Source organism: Salmo salar, chromosome 01, assembly GCF_965601325.2.
Source record: "Salmo salar chromosome 01, fSalSal1, whole genome shotgun sequence".
In the NCBI taxonomy this organism is placed as follows: Eukaryota; Metazoa; Chordata; class Actinopteri; order Salmoniformes; family Salmonidae; genus Salmo; species Salmo salar.
In genome coordinates this window covers 146023593-146041390 of record NC_138291.1, presented here as the reverse complement: position 1 = coordinate 146041390, position 17798 = coordinate 146023593, and the positions used below count along the sequence as shown (strand labels likewise).

Sequence of the window (17798 nt, the reverse complement as noted above, 5' to 3'; positions counted from 1 at the left end):
AACTAGATACATTACCAGGTCTTTGTAATGACACCATTTTGACACAAAGCTGTTTATCAGTGAGTGAAATGTTGTTTAGAGAGCCCTATATACAAATGATTTGAGAGTAAGGGAAAGGGTGAAATGCTGAGCAGAAGGGGGAGCAACAACACTACCTTATTCAGGCAAAAAAGCCAAGGAGTTGTTCAGCGACATCACTCTGTTTACAGAGAGCCAAGACATCCCTGTATGGGAAGAAAGAACACACACATATTTGGCCGAGAATTTAGATAGAAAAAATGATCTACTCTCATTATGTTATTTTCATACGACTAGGTTGACTGGGGGATTTTGAGGTCAAACATATCAGTAACCAGGGAAATGGCTCCACCATGTATGTGGTAAACTGAATAAAATTCATACAGTATTGTATACAGGTAGTCTGGCTATTTATTTTACTACAGTGTGTTTGGGCTGTTTGTTCAACTGTACTTTGTGTGTTTGCTTAGTGTGTCTAGACATGCCATTGTCCATTTTGCTAAACTAAAATACGACAGGAGACACATATGTTTTTGAACCAGTATATTTGAGCCAGCCTTCCATGATTGTAAAATCAATACAATAAAATTATTATTTACATGTAACGTTTTCAGACAACATTAACAGTATATACATAAGAGTCATACACTGTAAAGGCAGCATCTCCATAACTCGTCAGTGCAATATGTGCGTTGCTCTGCCCTTATAGCCAGTCAAAGACAACCTCTGTGTGAACAAGCAGCCTGACTAGTCAAACCCAGAGATGTCAAACTGACTCAGTCTGACAAATCAAACCCAGATCTGTGACGCTGGTACAGTTTAAATAGGTATTCTAAGGGCTGTGTGATTAAAAAGTACCTTATCATAAATTCAAAGTTGCTAAACAAAATTGGCCTTTCGATCAGTAGGCTATTTAACAAACAGATTATAACAGTTGAGCAGTAGACAAACCGTTGTTGTGGGCAGACATGCTTTCAGCTATTTGATCTCGCTTCAACTGCCAACTTACTTAAGTCATTAAACAAATGGTCTACAACAAACTATGTTGAAGACTGAGGTATTTAACTACCATCAATAACATGATCCTCTCAATAGAACTCTGTGTTACATTTTTTGGGGAATGGCATTCATCTTATCTTCATTCAAATGACTAATTTATCAGGTTGAGGCTGGAAACAAATAATTCTGTGTCTACTGCTGTGCATATGACAACATATTGGGGGGAAAACATCAGGCGGGTATAACAAAAAATATATAACCATTTTCAAATAGTCTATCAAAGGCTGAACTGAGGGGCTAAGTCTCACACCTGAAGGTTCTTTGACTGGGGAAGGAAGATTAGAAACAACTTCATTCAACATCTTCATAAGGTCCTTTCAGTAGCACTGGCCTTAAGATGGGTGTAATTGAATGACTGTATATGAATGGACAAAGCCATTGATCACGTGACACTATTCATTCCTATGTGAAGACTTCATTTCGCATTTGAAGCGAAATTAAGTCGGTTAAAGGGCCTCCCGAGTGGCGCAGTTGTCTAAGGCACAGCATCGCAGTGCTAGCTGTGCCACTAGAAATTCTGGGTTCGAGTCCAGACTCTGTTGCAGCCGGCCGCAATCGGGAGACCCATGGGGTGGCACACAATTGGCCCAGCGTTGTCCAGGTTAGGGGAGCGTTTGGCAGGCAGGGATGTCCTTGTCCCATCGCGCACTAGCGACTCCTGTGGCGGGCTGGGTGCAGTGCACGCTGAAACGGTTGCCAGGTGTACAGGGTTTCCTCTGACACACTGGTACGGCTGGCTTCTGGGTTAAGTGGGCATTGTGTCAAGAAGCAGTGCGGCTTGGTTGGGTTGTGTTTCGGAGGACGCACGGCTCTCGACCTTCACCTCTCCCAAGTCCGTACGGGAGTTGCAGCGATGAGACAAGACTGTAACTACCAATTGGATACCACGAAAAAGGGGTAAAAAAAACATTTTTTTAAATTAAGTCGGTTAAGATGGCGTCTCATGGAAACATATCATGCGCAGTTTGAGCTACTCCAGGAAGTGACGTTGCAGGCTAGCTCAGTGCTGCTCCCTCTCATTGAGTAACTTTGAAGGCCGACGGGGGTACTGCAGGCTGCCATCAGCAACTAAATTGTCCGGATAACTTCTTCTGTGTGTGATTTTAAAATAATAAATTCAAGAACATACAATAATAATATAAGCAATTATTGTTACCATGTTTATTTAGACAAAGATTAATCACGAAGATTGTCATTTTCCCATTCACTGTAATAGAGGATCCTGTTTTCGGCAAACAATGCCTGCAGTACCGTGGTCAGCCTTGAACTTTGTGGCTTCAATGAAAGGGGGCCCTCGTTCTCCTCTGGTGTAAATACATCAGATTCGGTTCCAACAGCCAAAGATCTACAGTAACTTGTTGGAATGCAATCTCACGGCTGAGTCTGGGAGTTACGCTAGAACTGCAGTCACAGAACATACATTACCGTTCAAAAGTTTGGGGTCACTTAGAAATGTCCTTGTTTTTGAAAGAAAAACACATTCTTTGTCCATTAAAATAACATCAAATTGATCAGAAATACAGAGTTGACATTGTTAATGTTGTAAATAACTATTGTAGCTGGAAACGGCAGATTTTTTTATGGAATATCTACATAGGTATACAGAGGCCCATTATCAGCAACCATCACTCCTGTGTTCCAATGGCACGTTGTGTTAGCTAATCCAAGTTTATCATTTTAAAAGGCTAATTGATCATTAGAAAACCCTTTTTAAAATATGTTAGTGCAGCTGAAAACTGTGGTACTGATTAAATAAGCAATAAAACTGGTCTTCTTTAGACTAGTTGAGTATCTGGAGCATTAGCATTTGTGGGTTTGATTACAGGCTCAAAATGGCCAGAAATACTTTAATTACTTTCTTCTGAAACTTGTCAGTCTATTCTTGTTCTAAGAAATGAAGGCTATTCCATGCGAGAAATTACCAAGAAACTGAAGATCTGGTACAACGCTGGGTACTACTCCCTTCACAGAGCAGCACAAACTGGCTCTAACCAGAATAGAAAGACGAGTGGGAGGCCCCGGTGCACAACTGAGCAAGTGGACAAGTACATTAGAGTGTCTAGTTTGAAAAACAGACGTCTCACAAGTCCTCAACTGGCAGCTTCATTAAATAGTACCCGCAAAACACCAGTCTCAACGTCAACAGTGGAGAGGCGACTCCGGGATGCTGGCCTTCTAGGCAGAGTTGCAAAGAAAAAGCCATATCTCAGACTGGCCAATAAAATTAAAGATGAAGATGGACAAAAGAACACAGACACTGGACAGAGGAACTCTGCCTAGAAGGCCAGCATCCCGGAGTCGCCTCTCCACTGTTGACGTTGAGACTAGTGTTTTGCGGGTACTATTTTTAATGAAGCTGCCAGTAGAGGACTTGTGAGGCGTCTGTTTCTCAAACTAGACACTCTAATGTACTTGTCCTCTTGCTCGGTTGTGCACCAGGGCCTCCCACTCCTCTTTCTATTATGGTTAGAGCCAGTTTGTGCTGTTCTGTGATGGGAGTAGCACACAGCGTTGTACGAGATCTTCAGTTTCTTTGCAATTTCTCGCATGGAATAGCCTTCATTTCTCAGAACAAGAATAGACTGACGAGTTTTAGAAGAAAGTCTTTGTTTCTGGCCATTTTGAGCCTGTAATCGAACCCACAAATGCTGATGCTCCAGATACTCAACTAATCTAAAGAAGTTAAAGTTTTTCTTTCAAAAACAAGGACATTTCTAAGTGATCCCAAACTTTTGAACAGTAGTGTACGTTAGTTGGCCAAGTGACAGACCAGTTGACTACATCTCCAGTTACTGAGTGACTTCTGACATATGTCAGTGTTCTGGACACATCATGTAAGAGCTTTCCAACTTCAATTAAGTAGTTTTAGTTTCTGATCAAAGTCAATTCTGGTAAGAGACATACTACAGCTTTTGTATTCAATTTAGTAGGTGGCAAAACAGAAATCCAATAACAACTTCCTCTTTGTCCTGTGTAAGAATCATAAACAGGACAAAGAATAGTGTTGCTTACAGAAGAAAAAAAAAAAAAAAAAAACCTTTGCATCATAAATATTCAAAAATTCAAATGGAGTTACAATAACACTGTCCAGCAGAGGCCAGTTATAAAGACTAAATGTAAAGGTTAAAAACAGTGGCACCCTCTGAGTGGAGAAGACATTTCTGTTCGAGTGGCGGTAAGGAGAGGATGATGAAATACTTTTTATGGAGTGTGCTAAAGATGAGTGAGACTCCTTAGAGAGTGGATAGACCTTATAATAGACATTTGCTGCAGTGAGAACTGCTGTAAAGGTAGGAGGTTATTAAACTGATTATAATAGGTTCCTTTTATTAAGAGGAAATGAAGGGAAATACAATAAGGAGTCGTTGAGTGGGACAAGGTGGCTCCCCTCAGATCTATGCCTCACTATGCAGTAGATTAACATTGTGGTTTACTGGCTGCCATGCCTACAAACAGCCAGGAGAAATGATATGCTGAACCTGTTAGCTTGAATGTTTCCGCCATTGTAAACTTCATCTAGACAAAAGCTATAGCACTATAACAAATGCAGAACCCCTATTTTAAGATCCCCAAATAAAAAGCTGCCAGAAAACCTCTTTCCCACTGATACGAGACCAGGGGAAGGTTAGGTAACAGTACCATATGTTTTTAAAACAATTTTTTTGTGCCCATCCATATGAGGAGTGTTCCTAGTCCTTCCCACCCAACCATCCCACTGAGCACTCACTCAGAGAGAACATTTTCACAGTGGAGTAGTGTGAGTAACAGTGCATGATATCTCATGAGATGTATCACATAGTTTGTGTGCTCATGCATGCATACCAGTATGTGTGCATGTATGGGTATTTGAACAGTACAAACTCAACTGTCACTTTCCTAAAGGCATCTGTTTTGTTTAGTCAGCTGGCCTAGACTGACTTCTGTTCTATGAGACCATGGCTGAAATAAATACATTGGCACAGTGAAGAGGTAAAAACAACCCAACCAAACAAGTTCTGTCACTCATGTCGTCATCATCAACTATGACATCATGAGGTCACAGCCCATTTCCTGAACCTCTCCACAGAACCACCTGACTTAACTAACCCTAAGGACAGGAAAGCCTATTCTCTCTCTCTCTCTCTCTCTCGCTCTCTCTCAGTCCATCTTGTCCTCTCGCTTGCCGCCAGCATCTACCCTCTCCTGCTGGTCTTGGGGGGGCGGTTGGAATGGGCCAGCAATATCCTCCTCCCTCACTCGGCTGAGCTCCCTGGCTTTAGCTCGGCGTGCATCCAGGTAGTTGGAGATGAACTCAGAGTTCTGGTAGATGAGCATGCCAGAGAGAGTAAGAGCCACCCCGGCACAGCTGAGCGCTGACATCTCGTTGCCGAACAGCAGCTGGGAGAGCAGCAGGTTGCCCACCACGCTCAGGTTGCCCAAGATGTGCAGGGTGACGGCGGAGGTGAGGGTGATGACGCAGCAGCTGGCCAGGTTGTACACGACAGAGCCCAGGCAGCTGAGCAGAATGAAGAGCCACAGCTTGTGGTCATAGTGCATTGGAGACTCCAGCACGGCCCAGTTCTCCAGGGCCAGAGCAGCTACGGCCAGGATGCAGAAACTGGGGATAGACATCAGGTACAACAGGAACACAGAGTTGATCTTCTCCTCCTGGAGCAAGATACCTGAGAGACACACACAAAGAAAAGCATTTAAATATAAGAGAGAAGCAGAATACACACACAAGTAGGCTTAAATACAAAGTAGTCTCATGACAGACTAAACATTATAGCGCAAACACAAGATTTGGTTTTGGGTGGCGCGATTAAATACAAAGATAAGAGAGGATAGAGAGAAATAAAACCTAAATCATACAAAACACCACTGTAGTTCCACATTCATATCATTGAGATGTGTTATATTTGTGAAACAACACGTCAGCTAATTGCATGGATACCAAGGGAGTGAGCCGCCTGTAGCAAAATAACAAGACACGTGCACCACTGATATGTGTCATATAAAGTAAACAAGTGAGACCTTTACGAGGGTAGTTTGAAAATAGCAGCTGAAACACGACACGACACCATCCAACTGCATTGGTATTTCAGGGTGGTGGTTCTGAGTGAGTATAAAATCCAGACCATGAGTCATTATTTTAACATAATGTCAAATCTGCCATGTTCAGAACATGGAAATGTCATAGGTTTGTTTACTTAGAATGGATTTCACATCATGAGACTAGCAGGTTCATTATCAGTACAGCACTATACAGTACACTAACAAAACAAGTAGAGAAAATACATGAACAAAATCATGCTGTTCAAATACAGGAAAGAAATTAAGGAAGACTCAAGAGTTTTAATCTATATTTTACATAGCTGTCTATTTTTACATTACATTTGTCATTTAGCCAACACTCTTATCCAGAGCGACTTACAATAGTGAATGCATACATTTCATACATTTTTTTTTCCTCTGTCCTGGTCCCCCGTGGGAATCGAACACACAACCCTGGCGTTGCAAACACCATGCTCTACCAACTGAGCCACACAGGACTATTTGCCACCACAAAGCGATGCTGGAACTAAGACGTAAACAAATGAGAAAATGCTCATCCAAATGCGGTGCTCCTAGTGGCCAGTGATATTAATGCAGGAAAACTGAAATCCATTTTACCTAATTTCTGGGGCTGAGCTCCCTGCCATCCAGGACCACTATACCAGTCAGTGTCAGAGGAAGGCCCTAAAAATTGTCAAAGACTCCAGCCACCCAAGTCATAGACTGTTCTCTCAGCTACTGCACGGCAAGCGGTACTGATGCACCAAGTCTGGAACCAACAGGAAACTGAGCTGCTTCTACCCCCAAGCCATAAGACTGCGACATAGTTAGTTAAATAGTTACCAAGACTATCTGCATTGAGCCTTTTTGCACTAACTTTTTTGACCCATCACGTACATGCTGCTGCTACTGTTTATTATCTGTAACTTTATTTGTAGTTATATTTACATATCTACCTCAATTACCTCGTACCCCTGCACATCGACTCGGTACTGGTTACAAGTTATCGTTATTCATTATGTATTTATTATTACTTTTATTATTATGTCTTTTAGTCTTCTATTATTTCTCTATTTTCTTTCTCTCATCATAGTTGGGAAGGGCCCTTAAGTAAGCATATCACTCTTAGTCTACAGCTATCGTTTACAAAGTATGTGACATAATATTTGATTTGATTTGAAAGTATGACAGTAATAAAATGATAGGACTAATTCCTGGTAAACAGGATGGAACTCTGCCACAGAACTAGAATGAGCTCTCTGCCTGGTTTACCTGGCAGGAATTAGTCCTTTTTGAGAAGTTTTTATTGGGTCAGCCCTGTCAGTAGTTTTGAAAGTGTCCTTAGCAACAGGCAACACAACACCTCTAGCTAGACTGGGTGTGTTACTTGGTGACTCAGAGCACCAGTAAAAATGTCCAGCACTGACTGCAGTGTGGGAAGTTTAATATGACCATGGGATTGGAGAGATCACCAAATATACACTCTGACTGATGTCAGAGAATTTCAGTTAGTGGACATGTTTTCCAATCTCTTGAAAGGAAAGTATTTAAGTACACAGGGACATTTCTGATTTGTCCTCCAAAATCTGATAGCACCCATATGTTGATATTGCTTAGGGGTCATTCCATATAATTCCCATCACTTCTGACTGCACCCCGTTTGATTTGAACGAAACCTTCCATACATGTTTGCCCATGGTAGAAGTAGTCAGAAAGTGACTAATTCAAGAGATAGAGGTGCTTAAAGTTGACCCATTTTGCATACCTGTCACATCCTGACCTTAGTAAGATGTCATTTTCTATAGTAGTGTAGGGCAAGGCGTGACAGGGGGTGTTTTTGGGCTGATCTATGTTTTCTAGTCCTATGTTTAAATTCTATTTTTATATTTCTATGTTGGATTGTTTGGGGGTTGATTTCTAATTGGAGGCAGCTGATCCTCATTTGCCTCTGATTAGAGATCATATTTAAGTAGGGGTTTTTCTCATTGTGGTTTGTGGGTTATTGTCTTTTGAGTAGTGTGTTGTCATCTCTGTCATGTTTTTGTATTTTCAAGTATTTCAGTGTATTGCGTTCAGTTTAACTTTTAATAAATATGTGGAACTACGAACACGCTGCATTTTGTTCCGCTCCTTCGAACAGCCGTGACAGAATAACCCACCATAAAAGGACCAAGGAGCAAGAGGAATGGACATGGGAGCAGATATTGGAAGGCAAGGGATCCTGGACATGGGAAGAAATCCAAGCCGGTATGGATCGCCTCCCATGGGAACAGGTGGAAGCAGCGAGGGAAGTGCAGCGACGAGATCAACAGGCAAGGCAACGAAGTAAGTGCGAGAGGCAGCCCAAAGGGGGGGGGGAGACCTGAGCCAACTCCCCGTGCTTACCGTGTATGTGGAAATGCGCACTGTATTGCCCATACGCATTCAAAGCCCGGTGCGCTTGGCGCAAGCTCCTCATCGTTGTTGGGCTAAGATTGGCATTCAGCCAGGAAGGAGTGCCTGCTCAGCACGTCTGGCCACCAGTGCGTCCACGTCTGGCCACCAGTGCACCCAGTTTATCCTGCACCTGCTCTACACACGGCAGCCCTCATTCCCCAGCACAGCCCAGTTTGCCCTGTGCCAGCGCTCTGCCCGTGCCAGGCTACAGTGACCAGCCAGCCAGGACGGGTTGTGCAGGCCGTGCGCTCCAAACCTCCAGTGTGTCTCCAAGACCCAGTGTACCCTGTGCCTGCTCCGCGTACTCTACCTCCAGTGCGCCACCATAGCCCAGCACATCCTGTTCCTGCTGCCCGCACTAGCCTGAAGGTGTGTGGTAATAGCCTGGCGCCTCCTATGCCAGTCCCACGTAGCAGAACTCCAGTGCGTCACCAGAGCCCAGTACATCCTGTTCCTGCTCCCCGCACTCGCCCTGAGGTGCGTGTTACTAGTCTGGTGCCTCCTATGCCAGCCCCACGCATCAGGCCTCCAGTGCACCTGCCCAGTCCGGGGTGTCCTGTTCCTGCTCCTCGCACTATTCCTCCAGTGTGCATCCATAACCCGGTACAGCCAGTGCCTGCTGTGATCACTCGGCCCTTAGTGCGTCTCCCCAGTCCGGTGAGACCGATTCCTGCTCCTCGCGCTCTCCCTCCAGTGCGCCTCCGCAGCCCGGAGCCTCCAGCGACGCTCCGCAGCCCGGAGCCTCCAGCGACGCTCCGCAGCCCAGTGTCTTCAGCAGCGGTTGGCGGTCCGACGCCCCCGGCGATGATCCATGGTCTGGTTCCTCCGGACATACAGATGCGGGGGGATCAGCGGGCGGTGGGGGTACTACGCCCGGAACCAGAGACATTAGTCACCCACCCTACCCTCCCTTTGTTTTTTGTGGTTGCTTTTTTGGGTTTTTGTTTGCATTGAGTCTGCACCTTTGGGGGGGGGGGGTGTACTGTCACGTCCTGACCCTAGTAAGATGTCATTTTCCATAGTAGTGTAGGGCAGGGGGTGTTTTTGGGCTGATCTATGTTTAAATTCTAGTTTTCTATTTCTATGTTGCATTGTTTGTGGTTGATCTCTAATTGGAGGCAGCTGATCCTCATTTGCCTCTGATTAGAGATCATATTTAAGTAGGGGTTTTTCTCATTGTGGTTTGTGGGTTATTGTCTTGAGTAGTGTTGTCCTCTCTGCGTCACGGTTTGTTTTGTATTTCAGTATTGCTTTCAGTTTCACTTTTAATAAATATGTGGAACTACGAACACGCTGCATTTTGGTCTGCTCCTTCAAACAACCGTGACAATACCCCACCCTAGCATGAGACATGTCTTCATCACTGAAAAAATGTAATGAATGGTTGAGTTTAATATCATTTGAGAATTTACAAACAGGGTTGTCAAATGTTTTAAGCTTTAATGTCAATTATCTAAATGCGTAAACTCAGATTTTTGTCTTTATACGTTTTAGCTTAGACCATATATTACATCATCTGAGGTGTTTGTTGTGCCTGCCATCAGTTGAGACACAGCATACTCTTGAATACAGGGTGAGTGTCATGTTTTGGCTGATAATGTGAAAAAGTTGAAGTAAACTTTCAAATGGTATAGTACTACAAAGATGGTTGGAGGTCTACAACCATCATTAAATTATAAAATAATGCTCCCGCCTCAGACAATCTGGACCCTCTTTCAAACGTTATCTGCTGAATTGTTGCAACCCCTATTACTAGCCTGTTCAACCTCTTTTGTATCGTCTGAGATTCCCAAAGATTGGAAAGCTGCCGCGGTCATCCCCCCCCCCCCCCTCTTCAAAGGGGGTGACACTCTAGACCCAAACTGCTACAGACCTATCCTACCCTGCCTTTCAAAAGCCAAGTTAACAAACGGCTTACCGACCATTTTGAATCCCACCGTACCTTCTCCGCTATGCAATCTGGTTTCAGAGCTGGTCATGGGTGCACCTCAGCCACGCTCAAGGTCCTAAACGATCATTGTAACCGCCATCGATAAGAGACATTACTGTGCAGCCGTATTCATCAACCTGGCCAAGGCTTTCGACTCTGTCAATCACCACATTCTTATTGGCGGACTCGACAGCCTTGGTTTCTCAAGTGATTGCCTTGCCTGGTTTACCAACTACTTCTCTAGAGTTCAGTGTGTCAAATCGGAGGGCCTGTTGTCCGTACCTCTGGCAGTCTCTATCGGGGTGCCACAGGGTTCAATTCTTGGGCTGACTCTTCTCTGTATACATCAATGATGTTGCTCTTGCTGCTGGTGATTCTCTGATCCACCTCTATGCAGACGACACCATTCTGTATACTTCTGGCCCCTCTTTGGACACTTAACTAACCTCCAGACGTGCTTCAATGCCATACAACTCTCCTTCCGTGGCCTCCAACTGCTCTTAAATGCAAGTAAAACTAAATGCATGCTCTTCAATTGATCACTGCCCGCACCTGCTCGCCCATCCAGCATCACTACTCTGGACGGCTCTGACTTAGAATACGTGGACAACTACAAATACCTGGGTGTCTGGTTAGACTGTAAACTCTCCTTCCAGACTCACATTAAGCATCTCTGATCCAAAATTAAATCTAGAATCGGCTTCCTATATCGCAACAAAGCATCCTTCACTCATGCTGCCAAACATACCCTCGTAAAACTGACCATCCTACCGATCCTTGACTTCGGTGATGTCATCTATAAAATGGCCTCCAACACTCTACTCAACAAACTGGATGCAGTCTATCACAGTGCCATCCGTTTTGTCACCAAAGCCCCATACACTACCCACCATTGTGACCTGTACGCTCTCGTCGCCAAACCCACTGGCTACAGGTTATATACAAGTCGCTCTGGATAAGAGCGTCTGCTAAATGACGTAAAGGTAAAGTCTCTGCTAGGTAAAGCCCCGCCTTATCTCAGCTCAATGGTCACCATAGCAGCACCCATTTGTAGCACGCGCTCCAGCAGGTATATCTCACTGGTCACCCCCAAAGCCAATTCCTCCTTTGTCTTTCCTTCCAGTTCTCTGCTGCCAATGACTGGAACGAACTGCAAAAATCTCTGAAGCTGGAGACTCATCTCCCTCACTAGCTTTAAGCACCAGCTGTCAGAGCAGCTCACAGATCACTGCACCTGTACATAGCCCATCTGTAAACAGCCCATCTATCTACCTCATCCCCATACTGTATTTATTTATCTTGCTCCTTTGCACCCCAGTATCTCTACTTGCACATTCATCTTCTGCACATCTACCATTCCAGTGTTTAATTGCTATATTGTAATTACTTCGCCACCATGGCCTATTTATTGCCTTAACTTACCTCATTTGCACTCACTGTATATAGACTTTTTGTTTTATTTTGTTCTACTGTATTATTGACTATGTTTTGTTTATTCCATGTGTAACTCTGTTTCTGTTGAATTGCTATGCTTTATCTTGGCCAGGTCGCATTTGCAAACGAGAACTTGTTCTCAACTAGCCTACCTGGTTAAATAAAAGCATAGCCTACCCTACTGAAACGTACAGCACACAACACCATCAAACATAGTCCAAATACTATTGTAGGACTACGTAAATCCATGACTCTTATTTACCATGCGACTCACGTCGACCTACACATAATAAACCATAGGCCTAAAATTAAAAGACTGACTAGAACATAATTGAAATTTCAAATGGTACCACAAAGATGGTAGGAGGTCTACACATAAAAGAATGTTGCCTTGAGTGAGAATATCCATTGTTATAAATTAAACTATCAATCTTTCATTGGAAACCTATTGAAATCCTAGATATATAGATAATAGGATAGACATTTGACAGTGGGTGGACCATCAGCCATCTTACTGGTAGTAATTAGAAGTTTCAATTCAATTTAAATGTCAATTGTGTAGCAGCTAAATTGTAGCAAAGATTGTCTATTATACAGTATTAACAAGATATTCGAGTGACCGCTCTAGCAATGGAAATACATGTCCTCAAACAGAAAGCAGGCGAGATCATGTGGGACCATTCTAGCCAATGTGAGGGCAGATGTGTGTGAATACCAGGCCAAAGAGATTACTCATCTTTCTATGTGTACCATTATAGCATGGGCAGTGCCATTGAGGCTAGCTATCTCCATTTTAAAGAAGTACATTTTCTTCTCCATTTGCTGATTGCTCCCAACTCATAGGAATCCCCACCCAGTGGACTACTTTAAACTGGGGGAAGTCCTCAACAGCAATGTCCATGCTAAAACAGATTATATCCATGATGAGTCCTCTATCTCTCTCTATGACAACAGGCACAACTCCAATATAATGTTTCTTTCAAAATGCCACATGCGTCCACCTATATCAGTGCATTCGTAACTAACAACCAAACCATTACAAAACGTATATTTGCTCAAATAAGCCTCACATAGCAAATTAGCAATTACATTTTCCTTTGACCAAATTCACTCTTTCACTGACCTCCATACAAAAATGTTATTTATTTTCTTGGACAGATTTTGGGTGGAGTAAAACCTTTCTCTTCGTGTCTTCTGATTGCAGGGGTCTGAAGGGATAGGTCCATTCTATGAATTATATTTCTATGATTGAAATTATACTCGAGTATGCTGTCTCTCAATCGATGATGGGCACAACACAAATACTTCAGATGATGAAAAATAGGTTCTAAGCTACAACATTTGAAAATGAGAAACATCTGAGTTTACACGTTTTTAGATAATTGACGTTAAAACTTTCAAATTATATATTTTTTATATTTCTAGAAATCATAAAATAGTTTGACAACCCTGTTTGTAAACTTTCAAATTATATCAAACTGAATCTTTTTCAGGGATAAAGACATGGATGTCTTATGGTAGGGTATGCAAAATGGGTAATCTTTGAACACCTCCACCTCCTAAATGTTTGGGCATTCAGGCCAAAAATGTAACTTTCTGACCACTTCCACCATCGGCAAACATGTAAGAAAGGTTATGTTCAAATCAAAAGTCAGAAAGTGATTGAAATCCATAGGAACGACCCCTAGGGCTACAACAGAAGTTTATTATACAGTTCAACATTTATAAAGTGATGACAAATATGTCAACCACCATCAGAGATGCAACATAACAACTATCATAAAGACAATTTGAAGGTAGCAGCTGTGACTAACCTTGCTGGATGGTTTTGACACCTCTCAACATTGTCGCAGCGAATACGAAGAAGCAGCCTGTCTGGTCATACTGGACCTCGCCCATGATGCTGAACGAGGCTCCCAGACAGATGGGCATCATGGCTGTGTATTTGAGGATGTGGTGTTGCTTGCCCAGGATCAGAGTGGAGATGGCCAGGGTGAAGATTGGCGTGGTGGTGTAGATCATTTGGGCAAATGACAGCTGGACATAGTTTAGACCCACGTTGCCAAATGCGATGCTGGCACAAAATGTCAAGCTCAATAGAAACACCTTGCATTTGGCGCTGGTGGTAAGGTCCTTCTGGTTGTCAACCCCACCGTTTTGCTGGAGCATTCGCAGTTTAATAAGCCCATAGTCCACCACTATCGCTGTCAACATGTGCAGGGCCGACAGCAGTAACGGGTACCTGAAGTTGTACACTGCAAAAATCCATTTGTTAAGACTGGAGATGGTTGTCCCCGTCACAAGCCAGACAATGACAGCAGACAGAAGGTGCAACATCTCCGCCTGTGGCCTTTTCCCAGGCTCGCGCCAGGTCACCTCGCATTTAGAGAGGCCATCGGTGCTAATCATGTTGGTTTCATCCTCGTTTCTGTAAGGCAAACACATCTTGACTTGGTTAAGCAATAACTAGCCAACTAAACTCCACTCCATGATTCACGATGGAGTTGAGCAGTGACTGTGTGGGCGGACTGAAGCTCCAACGTAACATAAAATTTAGTTTTTATCAACAACTACTGTTTTCAGCACCCAAAGAATAGCCCGCAATTACACAGAACAATGTTGTGTGTACTTGCAGCTAAATTGACTTGAAAATGGCTTAAATTGACTTGAAAATGGCTGTGTAGCAATGATCAACAACCAACTTTACAGAGCTTGAATCATTTTTAAAAGAATAATGTGCAAATATTGTACAATCGAGTTGTGCAAAGCCCTTAGACTTACCCAGAAAGACTCACAGCTGTCACCCAGCTGCCACCTGCCAGCTGCCACCCACCACCATTCTTGGAAATATATAGAGATGTGCTCAGTGATGTGTTGTGTTGGATTTGCCCCAAACAGAACGCTTTGTATTCAGGACATAAAATTCATTTCTTTGCCACATTATTTGCCTTATTGCAAACAGGAAGCATGTTCTGGAATATTTGTATTCTGTACAGGCTTCCTTCTTTTCACTCTGTCAATGAGGTTAGTATTGTGGAGTAACTACGATTTTGTTGATCCATCGTCAGATTTCTCCTATCACAGCCATTAAACTCTGTTACTGTTTTAAAGTCCCCATTGGCCTCATTGTGAAATCCCTGAGCGGTTTCCTTCCTCTCTGGCAAGTGAGTTAAGGATGCCTGTATCTTTGTAGTGACTGGGTGTATTGATACACCATCCAAAGTGTAATGAATAACTTCAACATGCTCAAAGGGATATTCAATGTCTCCTTTTTTTTATTTGACCCATCTACCAATTGGTGCCCTTTTTTGCAAACCATTGGAATACCTCCATGGTCTTTTTGGTTGAATCTGTGTTTGAAATTCACTGCTCGACTGAGGGACCTTACAGATAATTTTATTTGTGGGGTACAGAGATGAGGTAGTCATTCAAAAAGCATGTTTATCAATATTATTGCACACAGAGTGAGTCCATGCAACTTATTATATGACTTGTTAAGCAAATGTTTACTCCTGAACTTATTTAGGCTCACCATAACAAAGGAACTGAATACTTATTGACTCAAGACATTTAAGCTTTTCATTTTGTATTAATTTGTCCAAAACACAATTCCTTTATGAGGAACTTTATAAGTCAAAATGCAAGCCAAGTGCAATTCTCTGCAGGGCGCGGGAGATGAAGTGCACCTACAATGTATTGTGTGATATCAATTCAATGCATGGGCGGAGAAAAGTTATAGTGGGCAAAGTTCGATTTCCCCAAAAATTACTAAAAATGATAGGCTCATTACATTGACTGGAAATAAATGGGCAAGACAAAATACTTAAGTGCCTTTGAATGGAGTATGTTAGTAGTTGCCAGGTGCACCGGTTTGTGTCAAGAACTGCACCGCTGTTGGGTTTTTCATGCTCAACAGTTTCCCGTGTATCAAGAATGGTTCACCACCCAAAAGACATCCAGCCAACTTGACAAAACTGTGAGAAGCATTGGTGTCAACATGGCCAGCATCCCTGTGGAATGCTTTCGACACATTGTAGAGTCCATGCCCCAATGAATTGAGGCTGTTCTGAAGCTGTTTAACTCAATATTAGGGAAAGGGGATACCTAGTCAGTTGCACAACTGAATGCATTCAACCAAAATGTGTCGAATCAGAGAGGTGCGGAAGGTGTTCTTAATGTTTTGTACAGTTGGTGTAGTGGCGACCCGTCATTCAGCGCAGGTGGAGTTGCCTGTTTTGCGTGTTATTTTGGCATTAATAGGTGTCACATATCAGTTTGCAAACAATGTAAAAGAAAATAAAAAAAACATTGAGTTAATAAAGCCACATACAAACATGGTTTTTGCTTTCTTGAAAATTCAAGCCCATTGGGTGCTGCCATAGAGTTACATTAGGAGTGCCCATCCAAGAAGTCTCAAGGCAAACACCACACACGACAAAACACCACTCCAATGAGGGACCACGAGCAGACGACGCTGTGAGTGGAATTAATTACTCTCACAGCAAGACCAGCAGCAGCTACCCTCCTGTACAAGATGAGAGAGAAACCCGTTCTTCTTCCAGAACAGTCGTAATGTTCCTGAAGCTGATAGGAGAGGAAACTGAGAAGTTGACACGGGAGATACTGGAGCTATCGGAAGAGCTAAATTAATCCGCCTCAATTGGTCCCAAACAGTTCAAGCCACTAACTACCCAGGCTGACTCGCAACAATAAGGATAGAGCCTCACCTTCATTAATAATGGCCAACTCACCGGCCCCCCATAGCAGGCGCACCTCGACTAGTCAGCCTGAGTGGGCACAGCTGGTGACAACCAGAGATGATAAACTGCAGTTACAAAGGCAGTGTGATAAGATAGAGCACCTAATTGAAAACCTTAGGATCAGAGGGCTCTCCTCCTCAGACCAGTCATCCTTATCATCATCATCTACTCAGTCAACCCCTCGACATCATGAGTCATCGCACCAGCGAAACCGGTCGACTTCTCATTTCAGAACTCGGAGCACTAAAGCGCCACCCAGAGGGCTGACTTCACAGGATCGCCAACGTCAGCCCTAACCTAACCGTTGCGGTCAGCCTACACCTGATCGCAGTCGTCAGCCCACACCTGATTGTCGCCGTCGCGACTACTCACCTGACCGTTACGGTCAGCCTACACCTGATTGCCGTCGTCAGCCAACACCTGACTGTCACCGCCGTGACTACTCACCTGACCGACGCCGCTGCGACTACTTACCTGACTGCTATGGTCAGCCTACGCCTGACTGTCGTTGTAAATCCTCAACTGATTGCCATTGTCAGCCCACGTCTGACTGTCACCCCCGCAACTACTCACCTGACCGTCGCCACCGCGACTACTGACTTGACCATTGTCATCACCCCTCACCTGACCATTGCCACTGCAACTACTCGCCTGACCGTCGCCGCCCGGCCTACTCACCTGATCGTTGTCGGCACTCACCTGTCCGCTACCGCACACCTTCTCCACCCAGCCGGGAGTGCGTCTACCGACACCATGGATTCCCTCACAGAACTGTATGGCCAGCACCACCAGCTTTCCCTCCAATGCATCACAGGGTCAATGGATGGCCCCAACATCAAGAGTGGTGAAACCAAGGCATTCCAAAGATTCGCTCTGATGGTGCACTCAGAGTGAGCTACACTGCAGAGACCCTCTGCAATGATCGACCTTCCAGCAGCAGCAAGGTGCTGCTGAAAATGAGTCGAGTCATCTTGCGGAGCGGCAACAAGTCACTTGACACGTACACCCTGTTGAACGACAAGTCAGAGCGCACTATACTTCTACACGAAGCAGCAGAGCAGGTAGGCCTCCTAGGCAATCCTGAGGACTTGACACTTTGTATGGTGCGTCAAGATATCCTAGACGTC

General features: G+C 43.8%; 1 protein-coding gene across 1 annotated transcript; it reads right to left on the bottom strand.

The window, feature by feature from the left end:
* Nucleotides 1-4387: 4387 nt before the first annotated feature.
* On the bottom strand, nucleotides 4388-17789 carry LOC106564816 (solute carrier family 35 member E4). The gene is made up of 2 exons (XM_045690156.2): nucleotides 13726-17789; nucleotides 4388-5738 (listed from the first exon to the last, which is right to left on the bottom strand). Exons 1-2 carry the CDS (start codon nucleotides 14354-14356, stop codon nucleotides 5215-5217), a joined length of 1155 nt encoding a protein of 384 aa, XP_045546112.1. The 5' UTR covers nucleotides 14357-17789; the 3' UTR covers nucleotides 4388-5214.
* Between the last annotated feature and the right edge of the window lie 9 nt (nucleotides 17790-17798).